The sequence below is a fragment of the Apteryx mantelli genome, chromosome 16 (assembly GCF_036417845.1).
Source record: "Apteryx mantelli isolate bAptMan1 chromosome 16, bAptMan1.hap1, whole genome shotgun sequence".
Lineage (NCBI taxonomy): Eukaryota > Metazoa > Chordata > Aves > Apterygiformes > Apterygidae > Apteryx > Apteryx mantelli.
Genome location: NC_089993.1, coordinates 6,584,621 through 6,602,994, shown reverse-complemented (window position 1 = coordinate 6,602,994; position 18,374 = coordinate 6,584,621). Strand labels below are relative to the sequence as shown.

The following is an 18,374-nucleotide window of genomic DNA, read 5'->3' as shown; positions in this document are numbered from 1 at the left end:
GAAATCATCCACAGCCCATGGAAAGCAAATTTATTTTGAAAACCATCTAGTACATAAAAGCAAACCACTTATCTAAATAAAGCTGCATGTATTAAAAAAAAATCTATGTTTTTCTGTTTTAAAATCTGCTTGGTTTTGCAATTGTATTTACAGTATGAGCCCTGTTATCAACAACCAGCAACACTGAAGAATGAAAGACAAAACACAATGTAACTAATTTTTAAATTATAATAAACATTAAGGCCTGATATAAGGCCTGTTTCATATAACACAACAGTGCTGCATGTGCCCCGGCTATGTTTTGCATACCTGTCAACAACATGCCAGTCACAAAATACACTTAAAAATCAAGCCATGTATTAAAAAAGAAGCGGGTCTAAACAGATATACATATACAAATAAAAATTCCAGGCTACATGTGTAAGAAGCATCTTTCAAATGTTAATATGCTTGAGTACAGAAAAATATAGCCTTCTATTTTATTTAAAAGAAGGGACCTTTACTTTAGACAGCACTGATCTTTAATAATCACCTACAGCACTGGTTAATTTCTGACAAAATGATAAAGAACTAGAATCGTACAATGTCAAGATGACTGATAACAGAAACACTGATTAAACTAAATGGAGCACATTGCCATCTACACTTCATTCCTTGTCGATTGTAATGACTGCGCTAGGAGAACAGGATTGTCTCTGAGTGTTTACTTTGGGGGATCTCAGGCATCAAAAAACCTGAGAAGATCCAAATGGATGAACCGGCGTTTGCCTTGGCAGATAACCATCAAACGGTGTGCAAAAGATCATCCCTCGTGCAGCCCCTTGGACGTATGGATTCACAGACCCAAAGGCTGGGTTTTATGCACTGAACCGGGCGTTTCCTGCTACTAGTGACATCCCGCCCAGGTGGAACAGGGTGGAAAATGACAGACACGAAACGCTTCAAGTGGCAAACACTTTGAACAGCAGATTAGCATCGTTCTGTCTTTCGGATATTAGGAAATGACAACGTACGAGCCAAGTAATGCCTGCGATGCAGGACACAGGGCACCTCCCCCTAAAATAACCAGATTCCTGAAATCTCACACTTCTGTTTCCAGCACTCCCTTCCTTCATCTTTGGATGTGTTACTTGATACATGTAACAGTTCTGTACCCTTAGGATAATATGCACGCAAACGCATACATCATCATTTTTAACAAAACTACTTTTATCCTTTTATCATTACAATGTAACAGGCAAATTGACATTATCACATGCAAACAAATTAATTTAACTTCTTTCTGCAACAAAATATTATTATGTGATCAGGTCAAGCTGTGTGGCTCTTTGGTTAGATTCACTGAGATTTCATGTTTTAAAGCCAGTCACGGTGAAGGAGATTTTCCCACCTGCATCATTTGGCACGTATATGTATTTACATACAAAATGAGAAAGAAAACAGCTCCTGAGAAAGCATGAGGAATTTCAGACTAGTCTTCTCCACATCACTTTAACCAGCTCAATAATCACATGTCAGATTGAAGACAGTCACTTTATTTTATTTTTCACTATGGTAGGAAAAAGACTATGACTCATTCATTAAAAAATAATGCCACTGTTTGCCCTAGTTTTTACTAAAACCTCATTAATGAGCGCCCAAACATAGAAAATAAGGCCATTATATTTCAAAACCAAAAAGAGTCTCAGCTAGCTGTGGAAACCATTCCTGATGTATGTGCAGATTTCATCTGCTTTCTACTGTATAGGAAAATGAAATTAAATTGGAAAGCAAGTGGTTACAGCTACACGGTCTAGTAAAACTGGAAAACATAATTGCCATTAACTTCAACTTATGTTATTGTTTGAAGTTGTTGAGTTAGGAGCTTGTTAGAATTTTCTGAACTAGCGAACACGAATGACTTCTTGAACGAGTAATTAAACACTGCCAAAGGAAATATTTTTAAAACCGATTGTCTCCAAACCTCTCAAATATCTATAGATGACTTTTCTATCACTATTGTATAACTTTATACTAGTATGCTAGGTCAATACTAGAATTATAACTTCTAGGTAACTTGGAATTTAGATTTTTCCATGGAAAAATACTGGAAACAGCCTCCAGTTTTAGTTTGCCCTTTACCCTTAAAAAAATTGCAGAAGGACAACACAGAAAATAATCTTCAACTAAATGTGTGTCTCAGTGCTAAGAAGCATCTCATGGCTGACAGAGGCATTCCTCTTACTGGCCTCCCTACCTCTATCACCCAAGGAAAATTGAATCCTATGATTAGCTCATTCATCGCAACGCTAACACTGCACCAAGCTGGACGAGAATACTGCTTTCCTACCAGGTGTATTCTCCTATCCAAAAGCCAGCACGGTTAAACACCCAGATTCCAATCTAGCAAAATGCTGCGTGCTACGTCCCCGTGGCTGTGAACTAGCCGAGCTCTGCGCAAACAGAAACGGCGCCCATCCGTAACAAGTTTCCGGACGGGGCCCCCGGACAGACCCTGAGCCCAAGGAGAGCTGCAGGACTACAACGCTTCGTCGGCGCAGGAGTTCGCTCCCGTCAGGCAGAGGGATGAGGTTTTACATGCACTGACATCAGAACAAAGTGCTGAGATCGCATGCACTTACCATTCGTGTAAGGGTTGACGGTCTTTTTATTTGTCATTACACGTGCTGTTGCATTATTTACCTAAGCACATAGAACACTGAATTAGAAAGGGTTACAGGGAGGGACCGTGGTACTATTAAATGCATGCATTATTACTGCTATTAGTCATGTAAAAAATAAAATGCAATTTAATTTATAGAAGGCAACAGGTGCATAACAAAATCATACTATTTATAATTACATTTACTTTCATAACCATTTTAACTTACAAATCATTTCAATAAAGCAACATCATATCATTTAAACTTTAATAAAAAGACATTAAAAGCAAATTAAAAGGTACTGCAGAATTTAAGACTTAAGAGCATGCTTGTATTCCATGATAACACTGATACAATAAATATTCAAAACAGAAAAAAAAGTTTATATGAAGGAACATGCAGTGGAGTAGAGGGGAAAGAGACAAGGTACAAGGAAACAAAGAAAATGTCAAAAAAAGGGACAAACGAATTTTAGCAGTGTGCAACATAACCCTTCAGAAGAGAAGTACCATTGGAAAAGCAACATCTAGCATTCAACACTTGGAACAAGAGCCTTTTTCATTGCAAGAATTAACAAAATCATTCAAGCTTTAAAATCACAGCTAACAAAAGGATAAAAAGAGGGTGCATTATTTAACACAATATGGAGTTAACAATCTGAGTAAGATGTGCACGAAGTCATATCCTCAATCCAATCAGTGCCTCCCAGGCTTGCTTAAAACGTACACTCAATTACAGGCGTACCAATATAGAAAAAAATGTAGCATCAAGAAAACTTAATACAACAAGTCAAAAAAATTCACGTGGTATATCAGCGCTAAATACGTGAAACGGCAGATGGACTTCTCCACTTACCATTCAGCACCATCGCCAGCATGGGTATGTATACAGTTACCATGGTTACTGAGAGTTTGGTGAGGGCCCTAAGCGCTACCGTCGAAGGGGGAAAATGAAAAGGCAAAATATGCAACATCTTACTCAAAAGACGACAGCATTTTCAATTGGTATTTTTTTATTCTAACAAATACGACTGAGGCAGTATTGAAGGGGATCCAGTGGTACCAAAAACGCATTTGTGCTGTTTTTTGAATAGATACGAATGGCTCAGGCCATCCAGCCAAAGTAGCCTGATGGTTACGTTAAAAATGCAATGTTAAAATTGGTCGGTCTCTAGTCTGGCTTTGTTTCTTTTTCTTGTACATCTTTTGGATGCTTCTTTCCCAATCTGAATTTTTTGAAAGCCACTGTGGATCCCGCATCAACCCTGCAGCAAAAAAAAAAAACAACCTTTTGTTTGTGTTTTGTCTGTCACACATTTTTTTTGTTCTCAATTTCTTTTTTTTTTTGTTGGCTCGTTTTTGGAATCTACTGCACCCATTGATTTACAAAACATTCAAAATAATAACTTCAAAATATTAAAGCTTTCATTTTTTTTTCAATTCTGTCATCCACCTTTCAGCAATAATGATAATAATAATAATAATAATTACAAAAGAAATAATAATAAAAAACCCAAGTAAGGCCAGATTCTCTCTCTTTATATATAAATATATATATAAACAATGGGAAGGGGAAAGGGGAGCACACAGAAGACACCAATGATGCATCTGAAACAACAAATGAGAGTGAAGCAGACATTTATAAAAAAGATGAAAAGGAAAATATTTTGAACATGCACCTCGATTTTACGGCCCTCTACCACGGTGCCGTGTAATTTCTCCCTCGCCCTGTCCGCATCAGCACTATTTTCGAAAGTTACGAAACCAAATCCCTGCATGCAGGAGGGAGAAGGGGGGAAAACAACATGCACATTATTATTTCAGTCAATGACCACTTGTTTGCTTATGTTCTCTCTCTTTAATTTAATATTCTCTTGTCCTTGCTTCATTTCTGTAACATGCAAATTAGAAAAATTATAATTGTATTGAGATGTGCAATAAATAAGCGACAAATGTGAACAAATTTTTTTCTCTGTCATCAGCTAGATAATACCCTCGGAAGAATTCAAAGAATGATACCAAAAATACCTTTCTACATGTCACTACAGAGGAAAATAAATCTAACGATAAGAAAATGAAATTAAAATAAATTACAGTGTCTTCACATAGAAAAAAATGAAATAATGAGAAAAGAAAATGAACCACAATTTTATGACATGCAGATATCTCAACAAAATAAAAAACATGTGCACAAAATTCAACACTTAATGTCAATATACTCTAAAACATTGCCTACTTAATCATGCTGTTGTGATCATAAGAAACATTGTTCCCATGCAACACTAGGGTAACTTAAACTTTTGTCAAACTATACAGCCTTTACTTATTTTTTACAAAAGAAAAAAAGAAAAGAAAACCACCAACAAAACAAAAGTACTTTTAGAACTAAGTATAAACTTTCTTGTATTAACAAGATCAAATAAAATCACATGATGTGAATAGAAAAAGAAACTCTGATAAAGGAATAAAAATGCAAACATTTTGAGTAAGTTTAACTGGTTCATTTATTAATTATGTACAGTACTTTTCACATATAGCACATGCAACTGTTAAAGCTCCAGAATCCCATGCTAGTGGGACAGGAGAACACTTGACTAACGTGAAATTCTGACTGTGCCAAATACTTCACTTTATAATACGAGGCTAAACTACCTTTTCCAATCCTACTAACACTCTTTTTTTTTGTGCTAAACTAAACACTGCTTGTAATTGTACATATTTTAAAAGGCAAACATTAAAAAAAAACATTTTAAGAACATACACCAACCCTTTGAAATAGCTCTTATGTTGCCACTACAATGCCTTTAGATGCTTTCCGAATTTACCCCAACAAATGAGCTTCGATCATCCTTGGTGCTTCATAACGAAAAACATTTACAAATTGTATGTGGCTGCTTTATAAAGAATAGGCACTGCTGCACATCTTGGAAGTCCTACTCCAACCTTCTCCTTGCTGTTCCTTTCGCCTGAACCGTGAACGAAAGCTTTGTTTTGGTCTGTGCTCCAACAATGAGCCAATGCATCGTGTCTCACCAAGCTTTATCCATCCTTTCACCCTCCTCATTTTCCAGTCCATTCGTTAAATTTTGTGTTCAGGATTCAACCAGTTCTGCCATCTGCTCTCTGCAGTTCTACCCATTCTGTATACAGTGGATACAAAATGTAAGTATACAGTGACGGCAAAAAAAAAAAAAAAAAAAAAAAGGACCGGAGATCAAGGAGAGCGACTCAAAGGCTATTAAAATTGTGCTTTTTGGGCAGGGGTGAGGGAAGGTCTTTATATATTTTAGACAGAGAAAAGACCAAATACAAAACTAAAGCAAAAGTAAGTACTAACACCAAGCATTGAGAATAACCATGGATACCAACCACAAAATCAATTCACAGACAAAAAATGTTGAGAAACTATCAGGGTTGATCTTTAAAACACAGGTTATTTGGGTTATTTACCTGTTCAAAGAACACATTTATTATGCTGGTTTGTAACATGGAGATTTTTTATACGGTAGTGGTTTGTTTTTCATCCTCTTCAAAGTATTTTGTTTAAACCTACTATACGTTGCTTTTTTTTTTTTCTTTTAATGTCATGCTGAACCCTGAGCTCAAAAAAGCTCAGCTAGCACTTCCACTTTTAGCTGAAACCATTCTCAGCCAACCTGATTCCTAACATTTCCCCCACTCCTCCCACCACAAAACCATGTAACAAGACATGAGCACGTAATTCTCCTGTCCCCAAAGCACCAGGAATGTGCCAGAGAAAGTAAATTCCCTTTCTCAATATTAATCCCTCCATTTTAAGGGCCTGCACTGGCCTTTCTTATACAACACTCTCACTTTAAACTTTTATTTCCCCTTTCATTGCTTCCTCAACCCCCCCATTTTTTAATAGCTCTGTAAAAAAGCTCATAATTTAAGATGCCACCAGGAGAATTCCATGGCAGAAACCATCACTGCAGTGGTTGATGCAATGACCCTCGGTTCACGCAACAGCGTGAATTCCCCCAAATCCCTTTGTTCACCTCTCTCCTCACTGCTGAACAACTGGCAGAACTGCAAGAAGTGAAAGTTTGGAGGAAGCTTTTTAGTCAAAATTTTGAATCAGCCTTATTTGCTCAGAGCACTGCGAGCTAGTTTTTTTCAAGCAATTGAAGTGAAAGATAAAAACCTAATTATATTTTAAAAATTAGAAAAAGATACAAAATAGAGTCACAAGCCAAGATAAGACAGGAACTTCAAAGATTCTGAAAAGAAAGCCATTGTAATTTTATTTACTATGTTTTACTTATTCCCATAATTAACACTATTTAAGTGAAGCTCTTATTTATGTAAATGTTTAAGTTTACCTATCTAACAGAGAAACAGTCACAGAACATAGGTTCATTCATCACATATTTAACTAAAGGTATCTACACTAAAACAAAGTGTATTTTACATGCAGTTGACTCAACAGTTACCTTGGTTTATACTATGTATTTTTTCACCTATAATGTAAATTTTACATGCTATTTTTAAAAGTCTGTCAAGTTATTTAATAATAGACAAGTTTGTACATTGGAAGGTTTGGAAGTTTTGTTATTTGAATAAATGGATCTCGATAATAATGTATATTAAACACATATTAATGCATATACACCTATAGATTTATGCTAGTATATATGCAATATGTAGTTGTGTAGAGCATCAATTTAAAACTGAAAAAAACCCCATGGTATTTGTTGATGTTTCTGTATCTTTTACTTCTCTAAAGCAGAAGGTTATCTTTGCAGCCTTGCAATCATGCCTGAGGGACAGAATCAATTTGCAGCTCCGTGCAGAGCCGCTGAAGCCCTGAGCTGGGCACGTTAGCTACGGAAGCACATTCAGCGCTCAGACAGCAGCGTGGCGCTGCAATGAGCACGGGAATGGAAGCGTCCTGTTGAATCGTCCTTCCAAGACGAGTGCTAAAAGCTTATCCTTTCCGAGTTCGCCGCCTCGGAGCACTGAAGTTTTCTGTGGGTAACGAAACAGAAGTCAGCTCTGGCAGTTTCTACAAAGCAGCAGCTGCTTAGGCAGCACCCAGTTATTCTTTTTTAGCCTTCAACAGCTCTTCCACATCTTCCAGTGTGTTTCAACCTAAAAACCCTTGCAGCTTGCCACATACAGAAATAACCAGGCTCAATTTCTAGCTCAATCTAAAAAGCGATTTTATATGCTTGTTAACAGCATTACCAGCAGTTTTTATGATCTTTTAATCAACAAACTTTGCCAATCAGGAAAGGTAAGCCTCATTTATTTAAACAGGTTGTAAGAAAGACCTAGACTAAAACAATACTGAACTTCTTGAATTCTTCATAAAAAGAACAGTTCCAAGAGTGATCAATGTTGCCATACAATTCCAGCAAAGTTACCTTAATTATTTTTATTATTAGAATATCGTATTTACTTTACATAAAAGCTTCACCAGTGACTGTGTGTTAGGCCCCTAAATAGCAGAACTTGTAGTATGAAACTTGTATTTTTGCATGAAACTTTTTTTTAAACAGGAAGCCTCCCTTTTCAAAAATTTTTTACACTTTATGTTGATGCTGCACAGTTATGATTTTTAAACTCCACAATTCCATTTTTCTTAACTATTACAGTATGGAAATGAGCTTACTATTGCTGTTTTTGTAGGAATCTTTTAAACATCTAAACTTTTTTAATGTTTAAACTTTTTAAGCATTAATTATTGAAATCTAAAGAAATGAATAAAGAGAAACATAAAATCTTAACACCTAAAATGCTTTTATGCCAAACTGCAGCCAGAAACAAATTTAGATTTTGGGCCTGCAAACTTCTTTACCTGTACTCAGTTTGAGACCATTTAGTAGTCCTTTCAGTTCCAGTGGGATTACTGTTTTATAAAAACATAGATAAGCACTGCTAAGAATGGGACCATAACCTGTTGCATATTAAGTCCCACAGAATGGACATGAAATTATCAGAAAAAGCTCTCTTATTCCTAACCCTGTTTTATTTTTTATGTAGAGAATTCAGAGGACATTTGCAAAACAAAATACTATGTAGATAGCCTTGAACTAACTCTAAGCAAGATGAGAAGCAAAGTACATGAGCTAAGAGATGCACTGCAGAACTGCTATTAAGCATCTTCAGTAGTGTACTTAGAGTCAGCTTAGGTGTTGGACACAGCTGGACAAAACTTCCCTCACAAAACCCATTGAACAGCCATAATTTAATATAATAGATTGCAGCTAGAATAGCAGATTTCAGCCAGTTTGAACAAGCCACCTTCTGAAACACCAAATTCTGTACATATCGGCTGTTTTACTGAAAAAGCAGTAGATGTTTCAACTGGATGTGGCCCAGCAGGGAAGGATATCGATTAATGAACATCAGAATAATTTTAGAAATAAACCATGACATTTGACTCATTCTATATGAGAAAAAGGTGACGGCTTTAAATTTATAATTTAAATGTTAGCACATTAAGAGAAAGATTAACAGAAGAATTAAAACGTATCTGATATGAGAGAGAATTATGACATATCTGATTTAGCTTAAGAGATGACAGATTATGGTATAACAGGAAAAGAATTCCATCATTAACAATAAATCAAGTGTAAGAGTTACAACAAGACTGATGCATAAGTGGAGAAACATATAGCGTGTCTGACATGGGATGAAGAGGAAAAAGATACCCCATGCATACGACGTGCACAGGCCCTTACAATGCAGCTGATGTCATAGGTGAAACCTCCTGGGAAGGTGACCCCGGTTTTGCACCAGTTAATGCTGATAATGCAGGCATAGCCATTCTAGCTTGCTTACTCCTTAAATACCCAATAAATCAAAGTATGCATTTAAGGCACAGTAATTTTCAGGAAAAAATTAAATGTTTGCAATACAGTAAGAACTCTTTTAATCAAATAAATGTTAAAATAGGTTGTATTCAAAGGGTTGGTGTACTGAAGCTTTAACTAAAGAGGAAAACACCTGCACTTAAATAATCTGGAACAATCTCCTATTTTCTCAGCTAATTACTGAAGAGGATAGTTATTAGGTGTCATTATCATCTTTCATTTCAATACAAAAAAAATACCTGTACTAATACAGATCTGCCTACAGATATCTGTAAGTATGGACTCATTTTATAAAATAAACAAGGTAATTATCATTGAAGAATCAAGAAAGCAGAAAGCAATGTTCCCATAAAGCAGATGACAGTTTGGAGTAGTTAAAATTACCCCCTTTAAAAGATATAAAATGAGTCCAATGATTTTCATGCTGCTTAGGAAACCGTCAGAAATCTCAAAAGGTGTTTCCATTAGAGTGGAATCTCAGAAGGATTTGTTACAGCAGTGCAGTTGTTTCCTTTTTCTCATATGAATTATTTTAAATAAATTATCAAATTCCTTTGGTGAATTAAACTGCTTACCTTTGAGCCTCGCTCATTAAAAATAATTTCAACATCTAAGATTTTACCAAATTGCTGCAAAGAAATAGAAAATTTACATGAAAATAAGATAACTTCAACACTTCTGACATCTATAGTACAAATGCTTGTTTTAGAAAATGATGCACCATAAAATCAAGCATAGTCAAGCACCCAAAAAGACAAACTGAAAGAGTAACCAAATCACTATTATGATTAAATTGGATACATCATTACAACTGTCATTGTCATTGCACATATTCACTTCTGAATTTAAATTCAGGGATATCTTCAAAGAAGACACTGTCATTAGCTGTGATCATAGTGAAGTGAAAGTCCCAATTTTCTTTTTTTATTTAGTCTTTGCATATAGTAGGTCACTTCTTAGTGATCCAGTCCAACTCCTATCACCAATTTTTTCATATCTAACATGGTACTGGGTTAATTCATTTGGAGTGTAGAACACACCACTAACGAAACAGGATTAACTGCTGCATGAACACTGTCACCCACTGGTCAACCTTCCCACTGAAGAACCTTTGTTTCTGAAGACTTTTTGCAGTTGTTTCCAAGGGCAGGTAAGTTAACAAGTTAAGTCACAAGTTAACTTATCAAGTTAAGTTACTTCAGCTCTACAGGAACAAGATCAAATCAAGTGGGAGTTTTGTCACTGGCTTCAAGGGAGCAAGGAGTTCTTGCCACCCTTAAAGAGGTTCTCTCAGGGCTACTAGATTACCTCCGTAAGTGCTTATGGGTTCCACCACCAAAGCAGAGTTGAAAAGGGTTATCTACTATTTCCTAACTGAGTCTTGTCTTTCTAGAGTGTAACATTGGAAACTAGAATGGTTACTTGTGCGTTGGGGAATTTTTCCCCTCTCAAAACCACACTTTTATTATAATACTAGCTATTATTACTATTCACATTACAATAGCACTCACAATCTGTAGGCATTGCTCACGCATTCAAAAATGGACCACAGTCCCTGTTCCAAAGAAAAAGGCTTGTACTTGTCTTAGTAAGTGAATAAATGTTTAACTTGGGCAATATTTAGTTAGAGCACTTTTTGAGATGGCAGATTTTGTGATGTGATATTTTAATATATCATTCAGTATGTTCTATTCTATTATTTTATGTCATTAATATGTTCTAAAGAGCAGGGTAACACTAAGAAGTGACACAACATATTAAAATAAAAAGACAAAATTAAATTCAGACAAATGAAGAATAATCTATCAATAGTGCAAGAAACTGTAGAAATTAGCCTTTACTTGAGTCTTTTAAGATACAGTAAACAATAACAGGACAAAAAGGACAGCATTCTTTCTCTAGCTTATTTAAAGCGTTTCAACTGGATTATGAAAATCAACCACCATTTGCTTTCCCTTGGCTTATTTTATGTTCTTGCATTCACCATCTAATTAACTAATGTTTTAACCGCTATTTTAGCTTATAAGCAGACACTGACCGAAAGTTTACACAATCCTCCTCTGCTGTACTCATGTCCATGTAAAGAAATCATCTGCCATATGCATAACAGTCAAGATGCAGCATTATTGTATTTCATTTTGTAAGTTTAATTAAATTCACACTTGCAGATATTTTATTTTTCTATCAATTCAGAAGCTAAAAGTTTACTGTTACCAAGTCATTCTAAAGCTGAAGAACTCTAGCTATTCCCCAGTTTTGAGGTCTTTTGAGACACAGGAATACTGAAAAGAAATGTAGCTTTTATTCATTTACAAATTATTACAAGCCTTACAAAAAAACCACCCCAAACTTTCATTTAATGTACTTTCAAATAAAAATCTATCCTTTTTGTTTGTTTAATTTAAATAAATTTGCATATTTTTCTCTAGAGGGTTAATTATTATGTCTTCTGCTATTTTGCTGATGAGTCATAAGTTACTGCCAAACAGGCATTCAGGGGAGGTTACCTACAGCAAGTCACATATGGCAAAACACAATCACTCTTGTTTCCCACCACCACAACAGGATTCTTTTCCCAGTGACCATTTCCTTCATTTCATACAAATGAATACTGAAAATCACAATGTTTTAACCCATATATAATGGCATCAAAAAGACTTTAAAAATCTGAACCAAACATGAGAGATCAAGAGCAGGATAGTGGCATGGAATATTTCATAGTGCATTGTGTAAAACATTTTCCAGAGGAGAACAAGTTTTACTGAGTCAGAAAAAAACAAGCAAGAGGACCATGAATAATCAGAGTACTAACTTGGAGAATTAAAAGCTGAATTCTAATATCTGATCAAGAAATATTTCTAGATATTTTTGAGAGACTTTTCTAAATAAATCCAACTGTTCTTGGAGGGGGTAGAAGAAGCCAGGCCTAATCTCTCCGTAGTTATGAATCTAGAACTGATGGCACATATGAGGCTTATGAAACACAGCCGATGCACAGGAAGGCAGCTATTGGCCTGAGCAAAAGCAAAAATTGAGATACTTAGAGAAATATACTGGCAAAAACTTTAGAAGCCTACAGGCCTGCTAAAACCAATGGAAATAGGTGAGGATTCCTAATACTCCTGGATTTTCAAGTGCTTAAACACAGCCCATGTCTCACTTCTGTGAGGTGGGTCCCCTGCTCTGCTTTTGCATCATGCTCTCCAAAATGAATAAATATAGGCATATAACTCCAGATGTATACATCAGGAACACATGCGAATTGAATATTGTAAGCCAGTGTAGGTAGCTTTTTTTAGTAAAATACAAAACAACATGATACATGGAATATACACACCCACATCACGTATAATAGAATTTCTTTTCTCAAATATGAGGGGTAAATCAGGCATTTGGTTATAAATAATTGAAAAGAGGATCTTCACTGAAAATGCTTAAGTAACCTCACTCAGAGATCCTGCTGTCAACATTGCCTATAACATAAAATTGCAATGCAAATACAAAAAAACAAACAAAAATAAGTACTTACACCAAACATTTGTCTAAGATCTGGATCCCGGAATCTGAAAGGTATATTTGAGACGTGCAGCCGTTTTGGCTGCGATTTGTTTTCTGTGTTTTCAGAAGATTGTGTCTGTTGCTGGCCATCGGTCTGTGCTGCATCATCTGTCTGCTAAAGGGGTAAAACAAAATAAAGTAAAGCACACTATGTATTTCTGTATTCTTTAATTTAAATAAAGTTGTGGGATTAATTTCTCAAAAACAAAATACTGAAAAGGAGTTAAAAAACATTTAAGCAAAGTTACTGAAGACTATAAGAAGCTGAAATAGATACAGCGTGTTCATTTTTCAAATCCAGTTCTGTATCTCTCTCAACAGGATGATTTCCCCCTGATTTTTTTAGTACGCATTTGGAATAAACCAAGAGCATCCGAAGAAGATTATTTTCAGTGTAGATTTTCTTAGCAGTTTTTAAATAATGAATAAATAGTCTCCCTACATTATAGGACTGTTGGAACCTCTTTAATCTCATCAGGGTTTGCCAGTGAAAGAAACCAAATCTCCTTGTCCAGATAAGAGCCTACTTGCAGTAGCAATCTATACATTTTCACGTAAGATTAGTACTCCCATTCAGAGGCCACTGGCACGTCTACACAGGGTGCGGGTAACACATCAACTCCTAGTTGCCATTTCATAAGCAGTGCTAATGGGCACTAGAGGGTCATTTTCTCTAGATAAATGGTCACCATTATGGAAAAGGCCTTGAGTTGCGAAAGGGAACAAAAGTATAATCAGTGGTGAAGGTTGCCCAATATGAAAGTGAAATCCAGAAACAAAGTTCTACAGATTTTCTTTCTCACCAAAATAAGAACATATCACGCTACTTCTTAGAAGGATACGGTTGCTCAGTTTTAAAACGTTATCTTCTGATTGAAGCACATTGCAGTGTATTACAATTTACCAAATGAAATTACAAACTCCTACAGAGATTAGGAAAAAAAATTATGTCATTCATCTGAAATGTAAAACTAACCACCATAGCTCTATTAGTATTTTACAGGAATTCTTTGGCTGTTTTCTTTAACGATATCGTACAGCACCTAATTAATCACTGTGTGTACAGCACACACATTCACTAGAAAAAGATTTTGCACAGGTATGTAAAACCAGCATAATTATTACTTGCTTTTGCACTGGTAAAGGGGATTTGGAAAGAAAAAGAAGAAAGAAAATAGGTGAATAAAACTACGAGGGTCATCTTGCAGCTGTTAGTCTGTTTTCTCTGTCCTTCCTCTTCCTTTCTGACCACATTAATCTTCCAAATATTAATTTTTCCCTGGTGTTCTAATGTTAGCTCAGTTAGTCTTTTTTTCATTTTGTTAAAATCAAGAAATCTCGCATTTCCTGCTAGTATCAAATTGATTTCTCAAGAAAATAACAAACAAAAAAATGGCTAAATAAAATAAACCTTACCACACAGTTTTAGTACCAATAATCCTGTTAAGAAGGAAGCAAAAGAACTCAAATAGAATACATTATTTAGGCTAGCGATAACTATATACAAACTTATGCTAGCAAGTTAAGTTCAACATGATCATCCCCAGTAAATGCAAACTTTCTCAAATTTGAAGTATAAACAAATAAAATTTCTTTTATTTCTTGTATGCCTCCTGACCCAAGATGACTTTACAAAAAAAACCCTCCAAGAACGATACTATGTGTTGTACGGGGTTTCAATACACAGAGTTTTTTGGTTTTTTTCCTCTTGGCAGTTGGCTAATTTTTCTTGAAAGATTTTAAAGGATCTTTTGATCATAAAATAGTTCTTTTAGACATATGGATTTAAACTAGATCTTCAATTCTGAAAGTACGATCCATGTGTTAGTTGTTATCCTTGCTCTCAGGCAAAAAACTACAGACAAAATTCTGTTATGATTTCATTTGCAAATGTGTGTGTGTTTTATTACAAGACAGAACAGCAACGGTATCTTAGTAGATGCAAGACGCAGGTAACTTGCACCTCCACGGAAGTAGACAATTTCAGCACGATTCTTTTGATCAAGGGTTGAACAGTGCTTTGTAAGGGATAGTCCGTTAAAAGAGCTTTGTTTATTCTAAAAAAGACATTTTTGGCCCTGTTATCAACTGGCAACTCTCTGCAATATGTGCTTTACACTTTGGGGGCACTGGCAAGTGTAAATATTGGTATCTAGTTTAGATGTCTGAATCAGGAGCCCAAATCTCACTGGAGTCATTAGTCTCTTCAAAGTATCAGTTCTCAAACCGAGACAAATTAGAAAAAACAAGTGAGGCGCAAAACACCTTAGCTAGGAATCCTGCAGAGGAGGCAAGAAAGGGTAAGGGTAGGACAGGAACGGGAATGAGTGATCAGTGAGTGGCAAGACAGCTCTTTTAGCAGCAGCATTGATTTAAGGGTTTACCAAAAGAGCATTGTGTAAAGGTCTCCATCTCAGGACAAGGTTCTGTGCAACTTATCTGTCCTCACCAAGATGTCCCGTCACTACGCTGCTGTTTCTCTCCCTTCCACTCAGTTAATACAACTGGGTGAGGCAAACAAACTGGATCACTGAAGTGATCCCTGTTAATAAATAGATAAACAATTTGGAAGCTTTATTTGTCTCTGGATCTTCTGAAGTAATACAATTTATAGTGTGGCTCTGCCAGTTGTTGGATGTGGTCAAGAGCAGCAAGAATTTACTGAAGAAAACAGACAGACTTGCACCCTCACTGAAGCCAGCAGCCTAAGTCCTTATCATTTCTACAGAAGCATCAGTTCACCAGTGGTGCCTACATTTCCCATGACACGATTCATACACGAACGCAAATGACTGTATGAACTAAAGAAGACTTTTCAAGTGATCCGAATAAGAAACTGGGAACAGCTTAAGTTTAAACCTAAAACTATGAGTCAGTATCCCCACATCTCTTCCTCTGCTACTCTCTGACACACAGGCAATGCTACATGAACTAACAATTAATGCTTAAAAATGTCTAGTGATTTAAGTATTAAATATGGTATACAGCTGCTACAAGACAGAAACACGTTCCGTGCTAACCTCTTGCTATGATACCTAAAAACCAACTCACAGATGCAAAATTTAGATTTTAGAAAACTGTTCCATCCAAAAACACCACAGAGATTATTTTCCATTTGGGGGCCTTAGAAGGAGAAAAATAAGAAGGAAATTTGGTGGTCAGGCAGGTGGGGTATAAGAGACTGGAAATTGTTGAAATACAACACTCGAGAAAAATTTAAGGTCAATTAGATTAATCGGAACAGAATTAAAGAACTCTGAAGGTGCTCTTCAGCTTCAGGAACAAAGTGTGCCCCAGGAAGAAATTATACAATCAGCATACTGTATAAATGCAAATTAGAAAAATTTCTGTTCATTGTATTAATATAAATGATGAGAAAGAAGGAGTGGAAGGGTTGAACTTTGCAATATTAGCATACTGAAACATTAGGAACAGCTTTTGTACTGAGAAGTTTAACAGATACACCGTCAACAAACCCAGTGAGATTTCAGAAGATGATGCTAAAATAGAGAAATTATGGGTGAGGTGGGTGAATCCTAGTAGTGTTATTTTCTGGGTGTTCTTGATTTTTAACACTTTTTTTTTTTCCCCCCAGAAACCTGAAATTTAGAATTTCAACCAAGAACTTTATGGCGTTCAGGCAGTAAGGACTGAAAACTGGAAACTTCAGAAACTCACTATCATCAAAAGTTCATACCTGCAAACTTCCTTGAGAAAGTCTCAGCAAGAATTAACAGAGCTAAAATATTTAACGTGTATTAAAAGGCTTTGCATTACAACAGTGTCTTTACAAACTGCTTTACCATCCAAAATCTACACATGGGCCTAGGAAACCTGGAAGAGGATAACTGCCAATGTGAAGCTGATTCAAAAATTTCAAAGTAACACCACGGATGCAAGATGCACAGAGGAGAGAGGACACAGGCTGGATTTTGCAAAATCCCAGAAGGAAAGTTTCAAAGCTCTGTGGACTTGAAGAAGTAGAATGCAATTTACCTTGTGCATAAATAATACATTTGAAGAGAATATTTTCCTTGCTGACCACTGTTGCCAATAAAGTATTGTAACAAGACAAAGAAAGTGGATCTGAAAACCTATGTCTGCTATTTAAAACTCAATCGGAGCTCGTATGTAGCTAGCTGTTCCACAGCAGGTAACTGTCAGGACTTTACCCTCACTATATCCCTGCAGTCCTGTATGCAGTCAGCACAGGTCCTGACCCATTAAAGTTGTGGTCAATACCCTTTCCTATGAGAATCAAGCAAATTAGTATGCTTTATGCAAAACAAATAAATAAACAACCCCCTTAGCCTTATCATTAAACAGCAACGACACAAACATCAGCATAATCTGCATGATTTTTCCATACGACCATCAATCCTACTAAGCTGTATCAGTTACATTCACATATCAAAGTCATGAATTTAACTTGGCGTGAAAAGATCTCACTTCATAAACCAACTATTCTAAATATTTTACAATTGGAATTAACTATCTGCTGTCGCCCCTTCTGAATAACTACATTGAAACCATCCTGTTCGTAGATCTAAAATCCTCACCAGAGAAAAATGATTGAAAAAAAGTAATACTACAGTCAGCTTAAAGAAGAAGTTTCCAAACTTTAAGCATAATAACCAGGTTTACCTAAGAAAACTGATTAAAAAGATAGTTACGCATTTATCACATATCCACATGGCCAAAAAACTATTCCAGGCTGTTCAGCAACATGAGTCACTTCATTGAAATGTATCTTCCCGGAAAGACAGATAAGTCAAAAACACCTCTTGTCAGTCAGATAGGGTAAAAACACATCCAAGCTCTTGCCGGTGAGATATAAATCCACCACTGTCACCAAACAGTCACAGATTTTGTTGCTGTCAGTCACAGCCTTCTTGCATGTGTTACACCACCAGGCTACATGAGTGACGCTGGGAAAGTCTGCCCAGAAGGAGGTGCAAAATATGCTCAGAAAGAGCTCGCTGGCATTTCTTACTGGAAAGATTTTGCTGTTGTAAAACCGAGATTATCTTTTATATGCATACCGTTTATGTTGTTTCAGCCAAAATACTAAATAAGACAATACCACTAAGATTTTCATGTATCCAAAACTTTTGGGAATAGTAAATAATAAAAAACCTGGTCAGAATTACTTGAATTTCATCCTAAATATATCACTATCTGTGTCACTGCATATTTTAGGACAAAATAAACCAGTCACTCAGGCAAAACTACAGCGCCAAAATTAAGGAACTAAATACCAGCGCCGCCTTCTTCCACCAGCGACAGGAAAGGGTCGGCTGGGTCGGTGGATTACAGCCTCTGTGGAAATGCCAGGC

At 36.1% G+C, this 18,374-nt stretch overlaps 1 protein-coding gene across 8 annotated transcripts in view; it reads right to left on the bottom strand.

Annotated features, from left to right (window-relative positions):
• RBFOX1 (RNA binding fox-1 homolog 1) overlaps positions 1–18,374 on the bottom strand; it is a 150,065-nt gene that overhangs the window by 89,502 nt on the left and 42,189 nt on the right. For 6 of the 8 annotated variants that reach the window (XM_013940231.2, XM_067306678.1, XM_067306677.1 and 3 more), the window contains exons 3-6: positions 13,010–13,153; positions 10,056–10,109; positions 4,321–4,413; positions 2,622–2,682 (exon numbers count right to left, since the gene is read on the bottom strand). In XM_013940231.2, the coding sequence (XP_013795685.1) occupies positions 2,622–2,682; positions 4,321–4,413; positions 10,056–10,109; positions 13,010–13,153 (352 nt within the window). The remainder of the gene's footprint in view (positions 1–2,621; positions 2,683–4,320; positions 4,414–10,055; positions 10,110–13,009; positions 13,154–18,374) is intronic. The other 2 variants (XM_067306675.1, XM_067306676.1) reach the window with 2 other exon arrangements.